The sequence below is a fragment of the Melanerpes formicivorus genome, unplaced genomic scaffold (genome assembly GCF_026170545.1).
Source record: "Melanerpes formicivorus ecotype bairdi unplaced genomic scaffold, bMelFor1.0.p_v2 SCAF_29, whole genome shotgun sequence".
NCBI classification, from domain to species: domain Eukaryota; kingdom Metazoa; phylum Chordata; class Aves; order Piciformes; family Picidae; genus Melanerpes; species Melanerpes formicivorus.
In genome coordinates this window covers 8580835-8604429 of record NW_027142381.1, presented here as the reverse complement: position 1 = coordinate 8604429, position 23595 = coordinate 8580835, and the positions used below count along the sequence as shown (strand labels likewise).

The following is a 23595-nucleotide window of genomic DNA, read 5'->3' as shown; positions in this document are numbered from 1 at the left end:
CAAAGGCTTCTTTACTGTAGCTACTTTTTTTCTCCCCAGGTTGCTCATGAACAGTTAAGTGTTGGCAGTGAAATCTGCCTGTGTTTTCACCCAGAGCTGACCAGGCAGGCTGGAAGGGAGGGTCTTTGCACTTGTTCTCTTCTGAAGTCTCTGTGTAGAGTACAGCCCTGAGCTCTGGCCTGAGCAAAGTGTCCAGGCACTCAAGTGATGTGTAGTGATTGTACTTGAGCTGCTTCTCCTGAGAGTTAATTCTATCATACTTCTGGCAGAACTGCACAGCTGAAGTGATGGAGGGAGGGTAAATATCGAGGCTGAATCCATTCAAAGGCTTCTTTTCTCCCCCCAAAATCTTTTCCCAGCACATTTGGTCACACTGTTGGTACCTGGGAAGCTAGCAGGACCAGAAATGGTCCTTTGGTTGCTTTGCAGCCTTAAAGGTGACTGCCAGCAGTCTTAAGGAGTGATTGCAACTTGAACTAATAGAGTTTGTTTCAAAAGGCAGCTCTTGGGTTAGGGCAGCAGCACATTGATGTGAGGAGCATGCAGCACAGAGGGGTTGACTTGCTCCTCCTTGAGAGCATCTGGATGCCCATTTCTTAGCACAGGTGGTTTTGGTTTCTTTCAGATGTGGCTCTGAGCTGCATTCCCAGCCTTAGGAGCATGCATCTCATCCATGGGCTACTTTGTGCCCTCATGGATTTATTGTTGAGTTACTGCCAGAAGCAAACTGCAGCATCAGGTCTTTAGCAGAGTCAGTTCCATCACCCCCTAGGAAGTAGGTGCAATGGATAAAGAAGCAGGTGTAGACTTGTCAGGGGGTTTTGTGTGTGTGTGTTAGAAATAGATTTGCTTTGGTAACCCTGTGAGGGAACTGGCATGGCAAATATTTTTAGCAGCACTGCAGAAGGTGAGCAGCCAGTGCCCAAAAGGCTGTGCTGTGAGGTGCTGTATCAATACACTTGGCAAAGCAGCACTGCTCAGGGCCTACAGGCACTTGAAGACTTCCCTTCATTGCAGAGTATCAGGCTTGCTAAACCCTGTGCATTACAAGCAAGGCTCAGAGTTGCCATTCAGATCAGATTTGCTTTCTGGTTTGTTCTTCCAGAGTCAGATGGTAGCTGGAGCTCACTTTTTCCTGCTCCTTCAGCTCTCTTTACTGATGCAGGCTGAAAAGTGGCAAAAGCTTAGCTCAGAAATGAGAAGCTTGCTTGTGTCCTTCAGCTCATCCCTGATGGCTTAGCAGGTGGTGGATCCCAACCCTGCCTGGGCTAAAGGTGTCTTTGCCACGCTGCCTGAGCTGCTCTCCTGTGGCTACACTCTGCTGGTGCTCTGCTGCTGCACCTGGGGCTCAGATAAAGGGGCAGAGGAGCTCCATCTCTTTCTGTTGTTGCTGTTACTGTTTTTCCTTCAGCAGATGGAAACTGGTTTCTGAGAAACCTTCTCAGGCCACAGCAATGCCCAAGGAACACAGCTGTGCCATCTTTGTAGTCCACATTGGCACATGAGTAGCAGCTCCTGTGGGATCTGCAGACTGTGTTTGTGGGAATGGCTGCTCCCTTCTGTGGCTTGAGTTTAAGAGGGCTACTTTTTGTTGCTTGCTGGGCTTAAAACAGTTTTAAAGACAATGTTTTAAAGCAAGACCATTGCAAACCAGTCTAGAATGAAGGGCAGTGTTCTTATGTCCTTCAGAATTTAGCAGTGTAAGCTAGAGGTGTAAGAGGACAATTACATGAATCTAGTTCTTTCAGAAGGGGCTGGGAGAAGCTCTAATTGCCTGCAGATACTCACAACCAACCACTTTAAGTCTTGTTAACATGTTATGAAACAAGATACACTGCTGGAAAAAGAACTTGGGGAGGCTCTAACATCCCAGCCTTGTAGCAGGAGACAATGCAAGGAGAGTTCCTACCTTACTCATGAGGAAAGGGATTGTCTCATCCTCAGAGAGTGGGGGAATTTCATTCTGCTTACATCAGTTTGTCTTGGTGGCCCTGGCCTCTGCTACCCCTTCTTAAGTGACTCCCACTTGGAAAATCTACCTGAGGAGAAGCTAACTGAACTGGGCACAGCAACAAACCCAGGAGGAAACAACAGGAGTTTTCATCCAGCTAAAACATCCTTTAAGAACAGTGAAACCTTAGAGGGGTTGGTAGCAAGTGGCTGGACACTCCCAAACTGGTTTGAGTTTTACAGAGGCTGTTGGAATTAAGACCTAAATTTGAGGCTAAATGTGAACAACCTAAACCTGACTGCTTTCCTAACCTGGACCCAGCTGCTCATGCTGCTGATGGCTTAGCTGCCTTGTTTAACAGCCAGGTATTTGGTGCCAGGCATGTCTGGCCTGGCAGTGTGGGAACATGGTCTCAGATTGTTGTCACCTTCAAAGAGCCATGCTGGCAGAGTATTATTGCATGCATGGTGCAGTCATAAGAATACTTAGAAAACAAATTCTTGCAGTTGAGCTTACTGAGGTGCCAGGAACCTGGCCAGCAGGCCAAACTTTGCTGCTCTTCCAGCACAGCAAGGCCCAGCTCTGAGAAGCTGTCAGACTGAGAGCTGTGGGTCTCTTCTACACCTGCCAGCGCACTTCTCTGCAGTTTGTCTTCTATCTTGTCTCATTTTGAGCTACAGCTACATGTTTGGTGCATGTGGCTTGTGTGTTTGGGTGAGGCTGTTTGTGGAGCCTAAGCAACAGCCATTAAACCTGCAGAAATGAAATGATTTTTGTGCCTGGCAGAGCTGGGAGCATGTACTGCGAGCTCTGCAGGGCCTGCAGGGTCAGCAGGGGATAGACAGAGGCAGCAGATGAATGGGGCCTGGTGGTGCTGTGTTTAACTGCTTGTTGCTTCTGATGTTATGAGCCTGGTGTTGAAACTGATCTTGCTGGTCTAACATTTCAAGTCAAGAGAGAAAATGTGGAAGGCAGGAGGGATGAATGTGTCTGTGGTGATTACAGGAGATAGGGAGAGAGAAACCATGATGTCTTGTAGTAGCTAGAGCACAGATGTTGCTGTAGGCTCGAGGGCTTGCATTACCAGCAGGATGAAGAGTTTGAGCCTGGAGGTCCAGCAGATGAGACCATCTTTCATCCTGGTGCTGATGGGAGCTCTGTCTTAGACACCAGAGTCACCTGGGCTGGGGAAGGAGGCTGCAAAATGGAACTTCTGAGACTTGCAGAGTTTACCAATGTCTGCACAAATTCCTGGTGAACTTGGAACAGCTCTCTGCATATCACTGCTTGCTGTTTGTGTAGATCCTCTTAAACCTTAGTGAGCACAGCTGGTCAGCAGGGCACTGGTGCAGAGGGCTTTGTGACAGGAGGCACAGGTGGGAGTGGGTCTGCTCACACTGCTGAGGCAGTCAGTAAAGCCAGGCTGCAGCCAGAGGGACAGGAGTGAGGCAAACAACATTCCCCATGGATGGAATTTATTCTCCCTCAGCTTCAAACCATTCCCCCTTGTCCTGTTCTAGGCCCACTTAGGCAAAGTCCCTCTCCAGCCTTCCTGTAGGATCCCTTCAGGGATTGGAAGGCAGCTCTAATTGAACCATTTCAGTGGTGGATTTGTGGTCCTTGAGCAGCATTTTTGACCCAGTAGGTGGGAGCAAAGGAAAGACAAGGGAGAACCTTGAGCAGATCCTGCTGGTAGAACACTGAGGGAGCTATGAGGTTGGCTGTGGTGCCAGAGTTGGGTATCTCAGGATACATTCAGGAAAACATTTGGGCCTGGAGGGGCTTCAGAGGAGCTTGATGTGAAACACCCTGCTGGTGGCAGCGGTGGTGGAGTAGTTAATGAGCTTGGTTGTGGAGTGCTGGCAGCACTGAGTGCAGCCCTTCCCGTGCTCTGAGCCCCATGAGGCAGTTATGGGATGCTGAATCCCTGGCTGAACTAACACCTTGCAGGGACCAAGGCAGCATCTTCCCCAGGGGACAGTTTGGATTGGGAGTTAATAACCAGTAGCTAATAGATTGTTTGACCTCCATGTGTATGGCTTTGGTTTGGCCACAGCAGAATGTGTGTTGCTTTGAAAGAGCTGCTGGGACCCCTTGCCACCTGCAGAGAAACTCTTCCCAGTCCTGCTCTAGCAAGGAGTTACTGTGGTTGAAAACAGAACCATAACAATGGTGAAAGAGAGGTGAAACAGAAAGTGCCAAGACTTGCACCCTGCTCTAGGCTGTTGGCATGAGCTGTGCTGTCTGTGGCTGTCTGCAGGAACAGCACTCATCAATAAGTCAAGGGTTAAGCACTGGTTTAGTAGGTAAGACAGGGAGTGAGCAGGCAGGGTTTGATTTTAGACACTTCTGCCTTTAGGAGTGTTTGGAAACTTCTGCTTCACCTCAGTGTGGGTTTGCTCACCAGCTCGAAAGAGAAAGCCAGGTGTGTGTTCAGAGCCAGTTTTAGGCCTGTTTGGCACCCAGTGTGCTCTGTTAAGCAACTCCATAGTGAACTCTCCAGACTGAGTGTGGTTGGGGTTTGAGTGTGCTCAGAATGGGCAGTTGTAGGAGGTTTAATTCCCAGAACTTTGCTCCTGCTTGCTGCTGCCTTGGGTAAGTGAGCAGGTAGTTCTGACAGGGTGAGACTGAAACGCTGAAGGGTTCATTGCATTTCCTGATCTGTTTCTCAATTACAGTTGGAGAATACTTATGGAAAATACTATTTCAGTGTGTCCTGCAGTGAGTGTGAGCACCCTCACAGGAGCAGCTGTGGGCCAAGGCCTATCACTCATTGGTGTGATAGATCCTGAACTGAGGGGAGTTCCAGCTATCTCTTGCCTGAAAATCATTTGCTTTTCCCCCTGCCTCCTCCCATGGAGACTCTCTTGTGCTTTGGATACCCAGAGCAGCGCTGTCTCAGCGGTGAACTGAAGCTGAGCCTGGTTGGTTGTGCCAGCTGTGTCTCTTGCAGGTTAGCAGGTCTGTCTTGCTGAGTTGCAGACCTCTCCAGTCTCCTGGAACCACTTGAACCCCACTGATAGCCATTGGTGTGAGGACTTGCTATTGAAGTCAGGAAGAAGAAACTGTCTTGTGAATGGTTGGAATGTCTGAGTCACCGCAGGAAGAGGGTGGGTCCTATACAGTATCAGATCTGTGATGGCCACTTGGGCTGTGAAGCTGCCTCGATGCTAACCAGTTGCAGGAGGAATGAGATGAGTCACCGGCGGGGTGGGACCGGCTTTGAATGCAGGCCGGGTCGGAATCCTGAGCCTCAGAGCGATTTCAGCAGGAGGAGAGGAGCCCTCAGTGCAGTCCTGAGTGGTGCTGGGAGTGCAGCTGACTCCAGCTGACTCCAGCAAAAGGCTGTGTGGTGGAGCTGAGGGACCCCTGAATCCAAGCCACCTTGTCTTTCTGGAAGGATCCAGCTCTGCCTTGGCACCACCTTGTTGGCAGGAAGCTGCCAGCATCCCCAGTGCTGCACTTCAGGCAAAATGTACCAACCAGGTGGGGGGGGTTGTGTTTCCTTTCTCTCCCCAGGGGCTCTCTTGAGCACTGCCTTCCTCTCATTGCTGAGGTTTGCAGGTGTGTGCGAGGCAGTGGTGGCTGCAGACCTTGATAGGTGATGGAGGAGGACTGGTTAGTCTTGCTCCACCGAGTTCTGTCACAGAGCCTTCCCCAGCTAAGGAAAAGGCAATGCAGATGGACAGCATTCAGCCATTCTTGGCTGTTCCTACAAGTGGCACAGGGACAGGAGCAAATTGAGGCCTTTGGGGCTTCTGGGGTGTGGACGCTTGGGCTTGGGTGGGGGTTTTGGGTGTGTTTGGGGTTTGTTGGTTGTTTTCATTGTCTCTTTTGAAGGGGGTATGTCAACAAGGCTGCCCCCCAAATGATTCTGTGCAGGTGACTCTGTAGTTGGCAAGCCAGGAGGTTGAGGGGGGTGCTTGGAACAGACACTTGTCAGGGAAGTGAAAGGCTGCAGATTGCTTGCTGGGTGACTTCCTGTGGGTCTGCCACAGTTTGCTCATAGCAGAAATCGCTGCCTTGCCCTGGAGCTGGTGGTGTGTCTCTAGCTCTGAGTAACAGCTCTGAGTTGGAGTGATGGAGCAGGCCAGGCATTGCTGTGGTAGGGGTACAGAGGAGAAGTTTGAGGTTACTTTCCATTTGAGGGGGGAAATGCCATCCTACCTAGATGGCATGTCCAGAAGCAGCTTGTGAGCAGAGCTGCAGCTGTTTTTAGGCAGTGCTGTGGTCAGGTCTCCTGGAGGCAGTGGCAGCATTGACAAAGCACTGGGGTGTGATTTGTCCTGCAGTCCCTGCACCAGTGCTGGACGTGCAGAGCAGTCTCTGCTTGGTGGTAGCTAATGATAAGCAAACCACCCTCTGGGTTCAGTGCTGTGGTTTTTTACCGTGGTGCTGCTGCAGGCAGATTCTGGACGCCTGTATCTGTCACTTCAGCTGTGCAGTGCTTCGGCCGGTGCTGCCGTGTGTGGAGCAGTGCCTCGCTGTGTCCTCCCCCAGTGTTTATGGCTACAGAAAGCGTTGCTATGCTCCCGCAGCCGCAGAGGCTCAGCCAGGAGGCTGTTCCAGGGCTTTCCTCTGCGGCCGCATTGCCCTCTAGAGGGCCCTTCGGAGCGGCTGGGCCGGGGGCTGGGCGGCTCAGCGCCCTGCAGCTGAGTGCCAGGCTCTGGCTGGGACCACAGGCTGGGGCTGCTCTTAACCAGTTGTCTCTCTGCCTGGCAGGGAGTGAGGTGTGGGGAAAGAGTAAGTGAAGTGTTTGCTTCTGCCCTGGGGAAGGATGCAGTTCCCAACAGCTGCTAGTGAGGAGGTCAGGCTCCTCACAGTCACAGCATGGTAGGGACCTCTGGAGATCAACTCCAACTCCCTGCCAAGGCAGGTTCACCTAGAGAAGGTCGTACAGGAACACATCCAGGTGGGTTTTGAACGTCTCCAGAGGTGGAGACTCCACCACCTCTCTTGGCAGCTTGCTCCAGTGCTCTGTCACCTTCAAAGTAAAGAAGTTGCTCCTCATGTTTAGATGGAACTTCTTCTGTGCCAGGTTGTGCCTCTTGCCCTGTCCCTGGGCACTACTAGACTGCTCCCATCCTGCTGACACCCACCCTTTAAGTGTTTAGAAATGTTTGAGATCTTCCCCTCAGTCTTCTCCAGGCTAACCCCCCCAGTTCTCTGGCTGTCCTCATAAGAGAGATGTTCCAGTCCCCTCAGCACCTCTGCAGCCCTTTGCTGTACCCTCTCCAGCAAGTCCCTGTCCTTGAGCTGGGGAGCCCAGGGTAATGTCTCACCTATTCAGTGCTGCTGTCCTCCACACTTGCAGTGCAGTGTGCTGTCTGATGCAGATGAGCCACCAGCAGAGCCAGATAGAAGCAACTTGTAGTTTTAAGCTTATTTTGAAGAGACAGCAGAGCCTAGATGGGTTTACAAAGCACCTCCTGATCCCCTGTGATGGATAAGCAGCCATTCATGGCGCTTAGTGTTTACTCTTATTCTTGTTCAAGAAAGGCTTCTGTTTAAAACCAGCTCCCTACCAACAGGGTTGTCCAACTTTGCCAGTCAGCCTTGGTGGTGGAGCTTCCTGCTGTCTAGTGGAGGAGCAGGAGAGCAGAGGCTGTGGGGACATGTGCTTGCTGAGGCAGCTGGTAGGGAGGTCCCAAACCCAGCTGCTCACTCCTCAGCCTTTGTGTTGTGTTGAGCTGATCTCAGGGCTGAAGCTGGTTGGCCAGACTTGCCAAACAGCTTAAGTAAATGATGTGTTACACACAGACTCCTGTCAGGTATGCAAGAAATGCCACCTTCAGCAGTTCTCCTGGTGCCTACAAAGAGCACCTGCAGTGCAGCAATCCAGAGGCAGTGCTGCTGAAGGGGACTTGCTGATGTCGCCCTGACAAAGATCAGAACTCTCCTGTGGAAGGAGGTTGGTCACTAAGAATGCCAACATCTATGTACTGAAGGAGACACTGAATAGTGAGGGGGGGAAATGAGTCATTTCTGAAAGGCACAGCTCTGGCAGACCTGAACACCTCAAGTTTCAGCTGTGTGCTCTGTATTGTCAGCTGTGCAGTGATCAAGTCGCTGCCTGAACCCAGCTCAAGTCACTTGTGGCAGCTCTGCCCAGTGGTGGCTGTGCCTCTCTGATAGAGTTTAAGAGTGTGCTCTACTCCCAGGCATGAGAGAGGTGAAAGTTTAGCTGCAGGTAAACCATGCTAAGAGGGGACAGAAGAGAAGGCAAGTGTTGTCTTTTAGAATGTGGCTCTTTGAAACCTCTTCAGATAGTGTTACTGGAACAGAAAAGGTCATTGAGCAGACCTGAGTGACAATCTACCTGAGAAGTTCATGTGCTGAATGATAGCCCTGGTCTGTGAAGCTGCTGTTTGGGTGGATCCCAGTGAACTGCCTAATGCAGTGCCAGGAGTGAGCTGCAGAGACAGACTCTGGGTGCCTTGATGCTGTTGGTTATGGGCTGAGGAGTGCCATGGCACCCTCCACAGCTCTTCTGGAATGTTCTTTGCTTAAACTCTTCCCCCAAAGGCTGAAAGCTAGAGGAGAGCGTTGGTGATCTCTGGGGTGTGCTGAAGGTAACTGAATGAACCTTGTGGGTTTAGTCTGAAGTGAGAAATCCCCAGAGATAAATTTGGCATAAGGATAGAGGGGTTTGGGGGTAGCTTTTTGACAGGGGTAGTGAGTGCCAAAAGTAGGCTGTTTGGGGTGGGCCTGCGTTCCTTTTGTCACAAGAAGGTAGGATGGAGTTGCCTACAGACTGGAGCCAAGCCGTGACTGAAGGTGTCACCTTCAGCCACCCCTTTCATCAAGGAGAACTGGTGGGAAGAGAGGGAATAAAGGAAGTCTGTGAGTCCCTGCAGACTGCTCAGTCCAGGCTGGGGCTGTGCTGCAGGGGGCATAACCCCGACTAACCAAATCAAAGTGCAGTTAGCAGTTCCAGTCAGTTTGTTCTGCCCAGAGTGGTGGTGCAAGGTGCAGAAGTCGGTCCAGAGGGCCTGGGTGCTGCTTCGGAGGCAACTAATGGTGTCTCTTTCTCTTCCTCCTAGATGGATTGAACCTTCTGTGCTGAATGCCTCCAGATTCCCTATTGGATTTCACGTCTGGAGAAACCCTTGTGATCTGAGCCACTCTGGCAGACTGAACTTGTGCATCCAGGGGTCCTAAGCCTTTAGCTCTTGAGGAGGCAGCTGCTGCTGAATCACGTGAAGCTGACATCCCAGCCACAATGGTGCTGTCACAAAGGCAACGAGATGAACTGTAAGGCATCAGCAGTTGGAACTTTGGGGTCATGTTTTCATTGAGCCTTAAATAGTCACTTGCCTTCCCTGGTGGATTTGTAGGGTGGCTCTGCTCAAGTGCCATGCATTGGGGTTCAGATCAATTAGTGCATCCTGCTCTTGGCATCTTGGGGCAAAATCTGTTTGCCCAAGGACATCCATCTCAAATCTGCTTGGGCTTTGTAACAAACCTGCTCGTTCTGGGTGGTGTGCTGTGTGGCAGCCTTAGATGTCGGTCTTAACTTGTTTGTTTGTAAAACCAAGGTGTGACTGAGCTCCTCTGGCCTCAGTCAGAGCCCTGGCTGAAGATGCTGTTGTTTGCCTTGCAGAAATCGAGCAATAGCAGATTACCTTCGTTCTAATGGCTATGAAGAGGCCTATTCGGTTTTTAAAAAGGAAGCCGAGTTAGATGTGGTGAGTTCCAACCAGGCTCTTTCATCTGCATTTGAAGTGAAGAGCCTGCAATTGTCTGTCATTTGCAGCCTTTCTGCAGATGCTTATCTGTTCTCTGCCTGTTTGGCTCAGAGCTGGAGGTGATAAACTCCTGCAGGTTGTGGTCTGGTCAGAAAATTAAGGAACAATCAGTGGATGATTTGGGGATTTCTGAGCAGAACTCTTGACCTTCTCTTCAGCTGATGATTCAGGCATCATTTAAATCTCTCTGGGTTTGTGTCTAGCTGCTACTCAGCTACACAAAGCTGAGTTTCTCCTGCTGTGACCTTTTAGGGGTCTAAGCCCTAAGAGGGCCTGCATGAAAAGTGCTAGAGAACAAAGCTAGCAAAAGGCAATATAGGAGGAAGGTGATAGAAGATGATGCTAACACCCAGCCCCAAAGACATGGCCCTGCACTGTCCTCCCCTCAGCAGCTCCATACCTGGAGCATCCTGTGTGGGGAGACGCTGAGAGCTGGCACCGTTCAGCCAGGAGAGGAGAAAGCTTATGGAGATCTTGTTTATAAATTGCTGATGGGAGGGTGTGAAGATGGCAGGGCTGGGCTCTCCTCAGTGCTGCTAGTGACAGGACAAGAGCCAGTACATGGGAAATGGCATCTAAACATAGTAGAGAACTTTGTTTTTGACTGTGAGAGCAATTGAATGCTGCAGTAAGTTGCCCATAGAGCCTGGGGAGTCTGTCCCTGGAGATACCAAAACCTGGCAGGACACAGTCCCAGTCCCGGGCAGGCTGCTCCCAGCTGACCTTCCTTTGAGTAAGGAATTTGGACTTAATGATGTCTAGAGGTCCTTTCCAACCTGAACTATTCTGGGCTCAATATTCAGAAGGATGTGTTTAATTTTAGCACATGAAATTTCTGTTTCCTGCTGTTGTGTCCCTCTCCCCCTCCCCTCCCTGTAACTCATTTCCTTAACTGGCCTTATTCTTATCATGGAATTCTGCTTACCAGCACAAACCTTCTGCAACCCCAGGGCAGAAAGCTGAAGGCTCTTCTCCTGTAACCAGATCTGAGATGGTGTAAGATCACACAGCTCTGCAGGCTGACGTCACTTGGTCATATTTAAGGAACAGGAAGACAGAACAGGGTTGCTTTTGTCCTCTCCTGGATCACACAGAGCAAGCCCCGGAAGCCTGCTTTGGGGCCGGGTCAGCGCTGAAGCTGCTGCCTCAGACTCCTGCATACCACTTGGGTCACCCTAGAGTAGGAGGGCAGAGCTAAGTAGCTCATAGAAATTGATGAGCTCTGCTAAGCATCTCTTCTGTTAGACCATACAGATGCCAATGGCTTAGAGCAGTGGCTTCTTGTGAGTTGATTCTGTTGATTTACCTTGAGCAGGTGATTCTCGGTGTGGCTTTAACCTTGCCCCTCTTTAGCACGGGAGGGGTGTGAGTTATCTGAACTCACCTTCCCCTGGATGCAGCTGCATTCAGCAGTAAACTTGGGTTAACTGCTTTTGATAGATCCTTGCCTTTCCTGTATTGGGAAGCTTGGTTTGTTCTTGTGGCAAGTTTGACTTAATTCCTGCAATCTGCTTCCAGGATCTAACAAATAAGTAGAAATGACAAATTGGAATGCCATCCCTGTAATTGCAAATCCTAATGCCAGTCCCTTATCTGCCTTATCTATCAACCTAATTAAGTCTTCTCTTCCCAAAGGTTAGAGAGCCAATCTAAATAGGCTAGATGCTCCTGAGGGAAAGGGGAACTGCAGTTGCTGGAAGTTCCACATGCCTTTCTTGCAAGAACTGGATGGGGCTACACTAAAATCACCAAAGAAGAAGAAAAGAGTTAAAGGCAGAAATGATTTCAATAAATTGGGAGGGTTCAAGCAGAGCTCTGCACAGAGGGATTGCATTTCCTGTGCTGATCTCTCCTGCAGATAGCTCCAGCCTTTACAACTGCTCCTGAAGCAGCAGGTTAGCAGCTGCTCTCTGAGCCAGGTAGCCAGTCCTCAGTGTCTCTGGAGCAAGCCATGACATTGTCCTTTTCCTCTTGCCTTTGTTACTCTCCACCTGACTGAGAATTACTCTAGCATGAGATTTGTCATTTTGTCCCTGCAAAGAGGAATTTGAGGACTCTCCTGTGCATCTGCTGTTTGCTTTCCTTCTGTGGCTTTTCTCCCTCTTTCTTCTGTTAATAGACGTGAGGCAGATAAAAGAGGAGTAATCCCCTGGCTTTTGCAGTACCATCAGGTGCTCATTGTTGCTTCTTAGTTATTCCTTAGAGCCCAAAGGAGAAAAAAATACTTAGCAGAAGAGAATTACTCTCCATCAAAGTTTCATTAGAGGTACAAAGTCCATGCTGATTTCTCCAGTGTCTGAGGTGGTGTTCTGTAGGGCAGGTGTAGTCTGCCTTCCTCTGCAGCTACTGAAGATGTAGGGGAGAGAGCTTGGAGCTTGTCATGGAAAGGTAGCACCAAATATTGCACTGTCGTGAGGTTAACTAGAACCAAGTTATCCAACCCCAAACACTCAGAAGTTTTCAAGGGAGATGGGGTGTGTGCAACCTCTCCTGCATTCCTCCTCCTGGAGTCAAGAGGGCTTTATCAAAATGAGGTGTTTGTCTTGCCTTTGAAGAAATACTTCAGCAGGCTGTAGAAGTAGAATGTATTCATTAATTTAAGTGCTTCTTCTCTTCAGAATGAAGAGTTAGATAAGAAGTATGCTGGACTTCTGGAAAAGAAATGGACATCTGTTATAAGATTACAAAAGAAGGTAAGCAGAGATCTGATGGATTTACCTGCATCAAGAGGTGGCATCCACCCCTGAGCAGAACATGGCGTGTTGGCCTTGCCAGACACCTGCAGGGCTTAGAAAAGACATCTCAAAGGTTAATTTTGAGGGCAGTGAGTAGGGAAAATAGAGAAATCCCTGTTGTGGAAGATGTTTTGTCTCAGTGCTGGCAGAAACATCCTCTGGGTTGCTTTCTGAAAGTGCCCTGGCTGCAGTTCGTGGATGGCATGTGCAGCTGAGAGCTGGAAAGGGAAGGGGTGGCTTAAGGCACTTGTGTGCAAGGGTTGAGAAGCTGTCTCCAGAAGGCTTGACTGACTTAGAAAGTGGGTAACAACCTGTGCCTTGGCCATTACCTTAAAGGGCAGAAACCATTAACTCCAGTGCATTAGAGCAGGAGATGCTGCTGCAAGTGCACAGTACAGAACTCTTTTTAGTAATGCTTCGGTGGAGCTGGAGTGGATTAAAGGGGAAAAGCAAAATAAACCCCAGTGTGCTGACAATGAAGACTGTGTTTTGTGCAGGTTAATGTAGGAGGTGTTTAACTACACCTTCAGTTTCTCTCTGATGCCAGCTCAGGGGCACAAGCAACCCCTGCAGCAGTGGCATTCCTTCTGCCAACCACCTTCAATCCTCTCTCACAAGAGAAGCTCAAACATTTGTACAGTGTCTGAGTGTGGGTTTGTAGAGCTCCCCTGTCAAAATATTTGGGAAGCTGGAGAAGAATAAATGTTTAATGGCTACATTATGAAAGAATGCATGTTTATAAATGAGGAATTTAGGTTTGGCTTTCAGAAGTACCAACAGGATGGAGTATTGGTGAGCAGCCTGGGTCTGTCCAGTCCCTGCTGTGCTGTCAGTTTGGGAGCCAGCTGCCATTTGGGTTATGAATGAGTGAAGGTGAATTAGGTGCTGTACAACACTAGAAATTGAGTGGTCTGCCTTTGAAATTCCATAGGTAATGGAATTAGAATCAAAGCTGAATGAAGCCAAGGAAGAATTTACATCAGGTGGACCTCTTGGTCAGAAACGAGACCCTAAAGAGTGGATTCCTCGTCCCCCAGAGAAGTATGCACTGAGTGGGCACAGGAGCCCTGTCACTCGAGTCATTTTCCATCCAGTGTTCAGTGTTATGGTCTCTGCTTCAGAGGATGCCACAATAAAGGTAGGTGCTTGCTAGAGACCCCTCAGCTGGGCAGAGGATGTGTGATGGCTCACATCGGTGCTTCCAGCTGTGTTGCACTGGTGGAAGATTGTTTGACGCTGCCTCAGCAGGGACACTTCTCTCAGGGCTGATGCCCTGTGTGAGCTGTGCATTTCAGCTTGGTGCTGGTCCCCTTGGTATCTGCCAGAGTATTTTACTACCCTTTGGCCTGAGGAAGGAGTAATTAAGCTCATGTGGATTTAGAGGCTGGAGAACTAGATAAAGGCTTGGTAGGGGAAGGATGCACTTTGGCTGCTTGGCAGAGGAGGAAGGGTGTAGTGTATGAGCAGTGAGGTGAGGGAAGCCAGCCAGCTGCCTCAGCTGTTCTAAGAGTTGATTTTTAAAGCTGAGTGGAGGTGGCTGTGCAGCTGTATTCTGAACAGAGGGAGAGTTCTTCCTGTTGGTTCTGCATGGGACATGCTGCTTCCCTTGAAGTCCCTGGAACTAAATGTCTTCATAGGCCCTTATCACAGTGTACAGTGGCATGAAGAGGTTTGTTGTGCTGAGCAAATAGTTTCTCATTTTGGCATCCAGTGGAGACCTGGTTGTGCATTTTGTTGTTGTCTGAATGCCTCAAGGGAGTTACCCTGATTAAAGGATCCTTCTCATTGTTCTGTTCTGGGTTGAAAACTCTTTGGAGAAGTGCTGTTCTGAAAAACCTTGAGTAGTGTGGTAAGCAGTGTGCTTGAAAAGGCAGGTTCTGGCAGTGGCTGCCTCCTGGGGAAGATGGCAATGAAAAGTGTCAGCCAGAGCTGGTTCATGAAAGGCTTTAACCTGTTCTTGTTTCTGCAGCAGGCTTGAACACAGAGGACTTGTGTGTCTGTCTTCAGGCAGACAGGGACAGCTCTGTTTGTTAGATGTTCTAAGAGGAGCCTAATTAGCCTTGGGTTTGCTCCCTCTTAGGGATGCACTGGATGAGTTTCCTTGCTCTTGGAAGTCAAGCTGTGGAGCTTGATTTCTGACTGCTGCATGTCCAGTTCCTGCATTCTGCTGGGCTGATGGAGTCTTCCTCTGGTGGAATGGGTTTAGATGGTTAGGATACAGTGGTAAATGAAGTGTCTAATTCTGTGCTTGGGAGAGACAAAATCTGTAGGAGCTTGTTTTGTTTCAAAGGCTTTTGTTTGTGGTTAGATGACAGAAGACTGAGTTAATTAGGAGGTGAGAGCGGGGGCTCGGTGCTAGCGCAGTTATTAGCTGCAAACATTTAATCTCTGACAAATTCTGTCATCTGCTAATGTGTGCATCTCCAGCTCCTCTGGGTGGTTGGGGCTGTCATCCCTAGCCCAGTGCATTCTGCTCCCTAGGATGCAGAGTATTTGCAGCTTGGCTCTGAAGCACAAGGCCATCCTGGAGGGAGCCACAGGGAAGCTTGGGGGAGAGGGGGGATGGGGACTCTTGAAGGTGCTGCTCTCCCCGGCAGCTGGAGAGGGGCTGTGCTGCCAGAGCTGGGGAGCCAGCACAGAGAGGGGTGGAGGAACACACTTGACAAAGTGGATTTGTTCTGTCCGAGGTTTCCTGAATGGATCTTTACTTTTAAAGGTGTTGAGTGTCAAGACTTTGAGATCCACTTCCTGCCCTGCTGTGTGTACAACGCTTTACGTCGGCCGAGAGAGAGCTCGCGGGGTGCATGGGTTCAGTTCCTTTCCCAGTGACTAAAATCATACAGAAACAATGCTTGTTTTTCCTCTGCTGTTAGGCTCCTTAGGGCTCTCTCTCTCTTTTGTCTTCTTGCTCAATTAATTATTGAATAAGGTGCCAGACTGGCCTGCAGAGTGCAAATGCAAGGCTGGAGAATACCAAGAGTAATAGGCTGCTGCTAACGGCTTCTCTGTTCCCTTGTCAGGTGTGGGATTATGAGACAGGAGACTTTGAGCGGACCCTTAAGGGGCACACAGACTCTGTGCAAGATATTTCCTTTGACCACACTGGCAAGCTATTGGCCTCCTGTTCTGCTGATATGACCATTAAGCTATGGGATTTCCAGGGCTTTGAGTGCATCAGAACTATGCATGGTAAGGTGCAAAGGGAATTGGTGGAGTGGGCTCCAAAGTGAAGGGATTTTATTGCTATTATTTTACTTTAATCCAGGAAACCTGCTGATGTGGAGAGGGTTTGTAAACCAGAGGGTTGCCCTAAAGAAAAGGGGGTGTGGGGGGCACTTTGGGGCTGTGAGTGCTCTGTGAGTAAGGTACATGTTTAGTGTCTGTGGAATGAAGCAGCATCTCAGATCTGCTGTGCAAGGTGCTGTGGGAAGCGTCCCCTAATGATACTGAAATGAAATGGCACTTAGAGGGCTTGAGTGCTAAAAATCACATGCTTGGTGGACAGTGAAACTGAGCCTTCAAAGCAGTGAAAAATGGCTTCCTTCACCCCTCTGCCTGCTGCAGTGAGCAGGAGAGGGGCTGTGTGTGCAGCATGTCTGCTGCCTCCATCTCTGCTGGCAGATGGATGTGCCCTCTGCATAGGCTCAGAAGCCAAAGGAGAAAATGAGAAAGTAAACCCCCCCCCAACTATGAGACTCTGATCTTGACAGCAAGGATTTTATAGTCCTGATATAAAGGCATTTTTATACTGCTGCTGCTCTTGCTTTTTTAATATCTTCTTGTAGAAGTGGTGGGTAGGAATAAAGAGTGTTTGAGGCTCATGAAAAGACACACACCAGAGAAAACAGAAAGCTGTTGACTTCTGTGCATCTTCAAACATCACAGAACACTGTAGCAGAGGAAGCACAGAGGCTGCAGCTGGCTGATAGCAAGCAAATGAAGCAGTGCTGGAGGGGCTGCTTGGCCTTTCAAGCTCTCTGTGTGAACACACAAGCAGTGTGTGCAGTTCCATCAGCAGGGTGATGAGTGTGGGTGAGTTGCCTTCACCTGGGTGACATCCCCGCAACTCACTCGCAAGTAGAAAGAAACGATCTTTTCAGTGAGGAGTTGTAGAGCACCCTGCTTGCACTGAAACCAGTCCTCTCTGACACCTCAGCTCCCTGATCACTGGTGTGAGTGCTTTGTTGTGGTTGGAGTTCACTGGGGGCTCTGAATTCTTGGTGGAAGGAGTGGAGGTGAAGATGGGGAAGCTGTCCGTGGGAGCTCTTGGCTTGCGAGGTGCGGTGTAGCTGCCAATAGAAGAAGAAAAGGCAACTTGTTAGTGGACTTAGTGGCTCTAACCTTTTGGAAAAGAGAACATCAGATCCTCGGATGAAAAGAGGAAGCTGTTTAATGCCTCTTAAGATGTTGAGAAATGACATCTACTCCAAACTGATCTCAGAGCTGATCCCCTTACGGTCTGTCCCGTCGCAGCCGTGCGAGCGCCGCCGGCAGCGCTGAGTCTTTGGCTTTAAAACATCTTGGAGAACATTTGAAAGGATGCTCAGTGCCTGGCCTCTGTGGGTTCTAAAAATATAAATGATTATTTCCTAAACCCTCAAGCTTGCATGTAAAGATGATTCCCTAAAGCATGCACCACTGCTGTAGCTGCTCGCCCAGGGTAAAGGAATAGCCAGGCCTGCGTGCTCTGTGTGCGACAAACTCTTGCAGGACCGCTTCAGAAAGGCTTTGTTGGTTGATTTGTTGTTTTGTTGGGTTTGTTTTTCAGGTCATGATCATAATGTTTCTTCAGTAGCCATCATGCCTAATGGAGATCACATAGTTTCTGCCTCAAGGGATAAAACTATCAAAATGTGGGAAGTCCAGACAGGGTAAGTGCGCTTCTGGCAAAAGACAGGCACCTGAACAAAGGCAGCATAAAGCACTGGGTGCAGGAAGTGGGGCAGGGAAGGCTTGAATGTCAGCAAACACTGGCTGAATTGAGGTGTGATATGATGGTGCCCTTTAGAGGCATGCATGGCAGGGTTCTGCCTGCAGTCAGTGAGCACAGGCTTTAGCACTGACTAATTAAAAGCGGCTTTATCTCTCTGGGAGCCGAGAACACGGAGCAGTGCAGCTCAGGACCAGGCAGGAGTATAAACTCAGTGGGGAAGCAGAAGCTTAGAGCATGAGAGGGGAGAGATCTCTTTCCTTTCTTGGCATCAAGGTGTCTCCTGTGGGTTGGGTTTGGGGGGCTGTGGGTGGGGTTGGCTTGCTGGGCGTTGGTGTAGTCGTTGGGGTTTTTGTCTTACCATTTCATTCATCATCAGCCTCTGGATGACCTGTAAATCTCTGCTGCTTCTTAAAACACCTATTTAAGGCCAGCTGTCATGCCAGCTGCTTTGTTTTTCTCCAAGCTTCCTGTGTGCTGCCTCCCCAGGGGTTTGCTGGTTCTCAGCTGTCACTTTCCTCAGGTTAACTTCCTCTCCCCGAGCTGTTTTCTGGCCTCGCTGTTTTCTGGCCTCGCTGTTTTCTGGCCTCGCTGTTTTCTGGCCTCGTGTGCTTTCTCCTGACTTCTAAGGGCGGCTCAAGCATCCTCCCACCTGAAAGGCATCCCTGGTGGCCCCGCTGGAGGCTGGGTTGGGTCACTGCTGTTGCTCTTCTCCCCACAGTTACTGTGTGAAGACTTTCACGGGTCACAGAGAATGGGTGCGCATGGTGCGGCCCAACCAGGACGGCACCCTCATTGCCAGCTGCTCCAACGACCAGACCGTGCGCGTCTGGGTGGTAGCCACGAAGGAGTGCAAAGCCGAGCTCCGGGAGCACGAGCACGTGGTAGAATGCATCTCCTGGGCTCCTGAGAGCTCCTACTCCACCATATCAGAAGCTACAGGATCAGAGGTAATGCCCCCACATCGGCACAGGCGGTGCGCGCTCGGTGTAGGAGTGGCTGGGTGCTGCTAGGAGGAGCTGAGGGTTGGTTGTGAGGTTGCTTGGTTTTGATTCTCTTGCAGAGTGGTTTCTTCAAAGCCATGGCACAGCTGGAGCATGGCTACCCACTGAGCAGCAGGCCTCTTTGTAGAGTCATTATTTAACCAGCACCAGAACAAGAGGACACAGTCTCAAGCTGTGCCAGGGGAGGTTCAGGCTGGAGGTCAGGAAGAAGCTCTTCATGGAAAGAGAGATTGGCCACTGGGATGTGCTGCCCAGGGAGGTGGTGGAGTTCCCATCCCTGGAGGTGTTGAGGAAGAGCCTGGATGGGGTGCTTGGTGCCATGGTTGAGTTGATTAGGTGGTGTTGGATGATAGGTTGGACTGGATGATCTCCAAGGTCTCTTCCAACCTGGTTAATTCTATCCTAACAAGAAAACTATCAACAAAATCTCCAACTGCACCTGCAGAGCACCTAGCCCAAGATGAAGACTTAAGTAAATCTCAGCAACAACTGCAACATGTTCCTGAGTGCTTCCCCTGGCAAGCCCTGTATTCTGGGCAGTAATAAAAACACTCTGGATTTTCAAAGCCCCTCTTGCTTCAGCATTTCAAACTGATCCACAAATCTTAACTGCCCTGGGGAGCAGCTGTCATGAGGTAGCAAAGTGCTTGGCAGATCTGCCAGGCGTCCTGCTCACCCCCGTCTTGGCTTCATGGAAGCCCTGCTCTTCTGTGTGGGAACACCAGGGCCCTGCCCTGCTGCAGGGGAACTTTGAAGAGAGGCTCTGTTTCTGAGCAGACCACCTCCCCATGTTTCAGCAGAGAGATGTGGAAGGCAGCTGATCTGGCATAAGTTGAGGGTTATAAGGGTGCTCAGCAGGTGGAAGCTGTGGGCAGCAGAGAGTCAGGAATGCAGAAATGCAGCTGCCTTGGGTGCACTGCACTGGGAGGAAGCTCTGACTGCCTTGTCCCAGTGTGTGGTGTTAACCAGAGAGCATTCTTCAACACAAATCCCCCCTCAGGTGACGACAGATACATCTTCTCTGGTTTGGTTACTAAAGCTTCCAGAAAGGCTTACTAAAGGTCAGCCAAAATTCCCTCCTGAGGATGACAGTGTAGAAGCAATGGCTAGAAATGCTCTCCCATTTCTGGCTGATCAACCCCAGGCATTCCTGCCCTGCCCTCGGCCTCTCAGAGGACCCAGATACCCAAGGGGGAGAGTAGACGCCCCTCAGGGATGTGTTTAGCGATGGGTTTCGCAGGTTTCACTCCAGTTTTACTTGGCTCCTTGAAGGATGCTTATAATCTCGTAATTAGAAGGTGATTAGGTTCCAGAGGTTCCCTTCCCCCGGCAGCGCTGCTGCAGCGCCTGCCCTGCCCTCTGCTGGCCAGCCGGGCGCAGCGCAGCGCTGGGCGTGCAGCCAGCAGCCTCAGCTGAAGCAGCGCAGGGGCTGAGAGCCGAGGCCTGTGTTCATGCTTTAGTGAGTGGAAACAAATTCGGAGTAGGAGCTTGTCGAAAATTCCTAAACATGCTTTGTTACCTGCTCTGAAGAGTGAGAATGGCCAGCTCTGCCTGCCCCCTCCCTCCTGAGCTGTCCCACTCTGCCTGAGCCATGTCCACTGTGCAAAGAGGACAACTTGCAGTAGGCAGGAGTGGGTTCAGAGTCTTTGGGCTTGGTGCAGCAGCAGGATGTAATTTCCTTACTAGATTAACTCTTCTCTTGGGTGTTTCTTTCTCCTGGCATCAGTAACAAAATGGGTTGTGTCCATGAGCTGGAAGCTGTCACACCATCTAATGTGGCTGCTAAGAAACAGTGCTCAGAAGGGATCTGCTTCCTCCCTCCTCTCTCCCCCTGTCTCCTATATGTGCTGTAACCTACAACCTAATTTTCTGTAGACTAAGAAGAGTGGCAAGCCTGGGCCTTTTCTGCTGTCTGGATCCAGAGACAAGACCATTAAGATGTGGGACATTAGCACTGGCATGTGCCTTATGACACTTGTAAGTTGATGGGTGTTGCTCTGCTGGTCACCGCTGCATGTCTAACCCCAGCTGGAAGGCAGTGAGTCCTGCCATGGGTGTGTTCTCCAGAGAAAGGAGACAAGCACTGGCAATACACAGCTCTGGGGGCTGCTGTAGTTCAGGTCTTGGTGGTGTTGAGCACCACACTGAATCTCACATGCAGTTTGACTGCAGGGGAGCTGTGCTGCAGTTCTGTGTCTCCGGGAGCGCTGCTCCCCCACCTCGGCCTTGCCTTCTGCACGGCGCCGTGCTCTGCGGGCTGGGAGCTGCTCTGCCAGCTGGGGCTGGGGAGCAGAGCTCTGCAGGTCACATGAGGGCTGCTCTCTGCTTGCCTCCAAGGACAGGACGTGCCATAGCTGGCAGAGCTGAGGGAGGTGCAGCGGCAGGAGCCGAAGATGAGCTCTGTGCTGTCGGAGGGCTGCGGGAGCGCGGCGCGGTGCCGGCGGGCAGGGAGGTTCCCTGGGCCGGGGCCGTAGCGGTGGGGTCCCTGCCCCTGGGAGAGGAGCACCTGCTGACTGCTGTCTCCCTGTGCACAAGGTGGGCCATGATAACTGGGTACGTGGCGTCCTCTTCCACTCCGGGGGCAAGTTCATCCTCAGCTGTGCCGACGACAAGACTCTCCGCGTCTGGGACTTCAAGAACAAGCGGTGCATGAAAACCCTCAATGCGCACGAACACTTTGTTACCTCTTTGGGTAGGTAGCACCTGTGGCGCCCCCTGCAGTGCCCTGCGGCGCCCCCTGCTGTGTGCCCTGTGGCGCCCCCCGCTGCGCGCCCTGCCGTGCCCTGTGGCGCCCCCTGCTGCGCGCCCTGCGGCGCCTGCTGCACGCCCTGCAGTGCCTGCCGCGCGCCCTGCGGCCCCCAGAGCTCTGCCCTGGCCACGCAGGCCCCTGCTGGGTGCTGGGGAAGCTGCCTGCTAGGTGAGCTTCAGGCCAGCAGAGGACGCTGCCGGAGCTCTGCGCTGCCTAGAGATGTGAGCTGCCAGGGTGTGCTGGAGCCTTCCCCCTGCAGTGTGCAGGGATTGCAGAGTGCCCTCTTGTAAATACCTGCCTGGGGAAAACAAAGAACCCAGGCTGCCCAGGGAGGCTGTGGCTGCCTCCTCCCTGGGGCTGTTGGAGGCCAGGTTGGATGATGAGGCTTTGAGCAGCTGAGTTGAGAGGTGTCCCTGCCCATGCTGGGGAGGTTGGAGTCGATGATCTTTAAGGTCTCTTCCAACCTGAGCCATTCTGTGGTTCAGACATAAAGGGGAGGCAGAGAGGCACAAAGCAAACCAGTAAGAAACCCCTCAGCACTCTGGGCTTGGCATTCCTGGCTGGTATTGCTAGGTCTGGGCAGACAAAAGCAGTCCAGGTTGGGAGTCCTGGCTTGCAGCCTGTGCTGCCTGCAGCAGGAAGAAGTCAAGTTTCTGCTGCTTACCTTCAGTGGGGAGGGACTGCTCAGGATAGCAGGTGGAGATAGGACTAGGGGGAATGGAATGAAGCTGGAGGTGAGGAGGAAGTTCTTCACCATGAGAGTGGTGAAGCCCTGGAATGGGTTGTCCAGGGAGGTGGTTGGGCCCCAGCCCTGGGGGTGTTTAAGGCCAGGCTGGCTGAGGCTCTGGGCAGCCTGATCTAGTGTGGGGTGTGCCTGCCCATGGCAGGGGGGTTGGAACTAGATGATCCTTGTGGTTCCTTCCAACCCTGGCTGATACTATGAATAGATGAAGCTCTGTCTTCTGGTGGCACTGGAGGGCTTTACCAGTTTGCCTTGTTGGACTCCTCTCTGCTGCTCCTCTCAGTTTCTTTTCCCTGGAATTCCTTCATGGCTGAACCAGAAGGAGATTTTTTTTCCCAAGCTTTACAAAATTCCAGCATGAGAGAACTTTGTTTGGAGAAGAGAAGGCTCTGAGGAGACCTTCTTGTGGCCTTCAGTATCTGAAGGAGAAAGCTGGTGTCAGGGAGCAGTAGGACTGAGGGGATGGATCCAAGCTAGAGGAGGTTGAGATTAGACCTTAGGAAGTTGTTTCCCATGAGGGTGGTGAGAGCCTGGCACAGGCTGCCCAGGGAGGTGGTGGCAGCCTCCTGCCTGGAGGTGTTTGCAGCCAGGCTGGAGGTGGCTGTGAGCAACCTGCTGTGGTGTGAGGTGTCCCTGCCCATGGCAGGGGGGTGGATCTGGCTGAGCCTTGAGCTCCCTTCCAGCCCTGCCAGTGCTGTGCTTCTGTGCTTCCTGCAGAGGGGGTTGGTCTAGATGACCTCTGGAGGCCCCTTCCAACCCAGACCACTCCATGATTTTCAGGCAGAAGATGCAGTAAGGATGTGACCAAACACACTGAGGTCAGACTTAGGGCTGCATAGATGAGGTGTCCCTGCCCATGGCAGGGGGCTGGATCTGGCTGAGCCTTGAGCTCCCTTCCCACCCTGCCCCTTCTGTGACTCTCTGAGCTGGGCCTTCAGAGCTGCAGCCCTGATGAGCTTTGGAACGCAGTCTGCGAGCCGTGAGAGTTATTTTGTTGTTGTTTTGGAGGTAGGAGTGGCCTTGGGTGCGAGTGGCAGGGGCTGGAGGTGTTGGGCCCCCCCCTTAACCTGAGCTTTTCTCTCCCCTGCAGATTTCCACAAGACGGCACCCTACGTGGTCACTGGGAGTGTAGATCAAACAGTCAAAGTCTGGGAGTGCCGTTGATTGCTTCACATTTGAACCCCTCCCCTTCCTCTCCCTCCCCCCCTCCCCTCCCCTTTTTGTCCCCTCTGGATGCACTCAGATACCATGGTTACCCATTGAGCTCTGTTTAAATAAATATTGTCCTTTCATGTAAATTATTCTGGATGTAGATTGAGCTTATTAAATGTTACACACAAAGTATTCATGCATGGTGAATCCAAATTGTATACTGTAAATTTACATTTGTCTAGAAGTACCATAGGTTTAAGAGCAAGGGGCTGGCATTGGTCACACCAGACCTGGAGAAGGCAGAGGTTGGCTAATTGGAGTAGGGCACTCAAGTGATTAGTGTCGTTCTATGTCGGATGATTCTCCCTGTTTTCCGTTGGTGCTTTGGGGTTTGCTTTGCTTTGGTTCCCTCTGTTCTGCTGTCTGTCGGTGCCTGGATGGGTGACCTCGTTTTGGGGGGAGGGAGGGAGGGAGGGGGGAAAACAACAACAGACAAAACAGCAACCAAGTGTTCTGTGTGAGGGCTCTTGCAGAAGCTGTCATCTCTGTAACCTCCCTGGAGTGTGCTGAAATAAACCTCCGGG

At 51.0% G+C, this 23595-nt stretch overlaps 1 protein-coding gene across 3 annotated transcripts in view; it reads left to right on the top strand.

The window, feature by feature from the left end:
- The window catches only part of PAFAH1B1 (platelet activating factor acetylhydrolase 1b regulatory subunit 1), a 30875-nt gene extending 7672 nt beyond the window's left edge, over window positions 1-23203 (top strand). For all 3 annotated transcript variants that reach the window (XM_068154889.1, XM_068154890.1, XM_068154891.1), the window contains exons 2-11: window positions 8995-9205; window positions 9555-9639; window positions 12318-12392; window positions 13366-13572; window positions 15455-15623; window positions 17203-17305; window positions 18086-18314; window positions 20244-20345; window positions 20904-21060; window positions 22950-23203. In XM_068154889.1, the coding sequence (XP_068010990.1) occupies window positions 9174-9205; window positions 9555-9639; window positions 12318-12392; window positions 13366-13572; window positions 15455-15623; window positions 17203-17305; window positions 18086-18314; window positions 20244-20345; window positions 20904-21060; window positions 22950-23023 (1233 nt within the window). In that variant the 5' untranslated portion in view covers window positions 8995-9173 and the 3' untranslated portion in view covers window positions 23024-23203. The remainder of the gene's footprint in view (window positions 1-8994; window positions 9206-9554; window positions 9640-12317; window positions 12393-13365; window positions 13573-15454; window positions 15624-17202; window positions 17306-18085; window positions 18315-20243; window positions 20346-20903; window positions 21061-22949) is intronic.
- The last annotated feature ends 392 nt before the right edge of the window (window positions 23204-23595 follow it).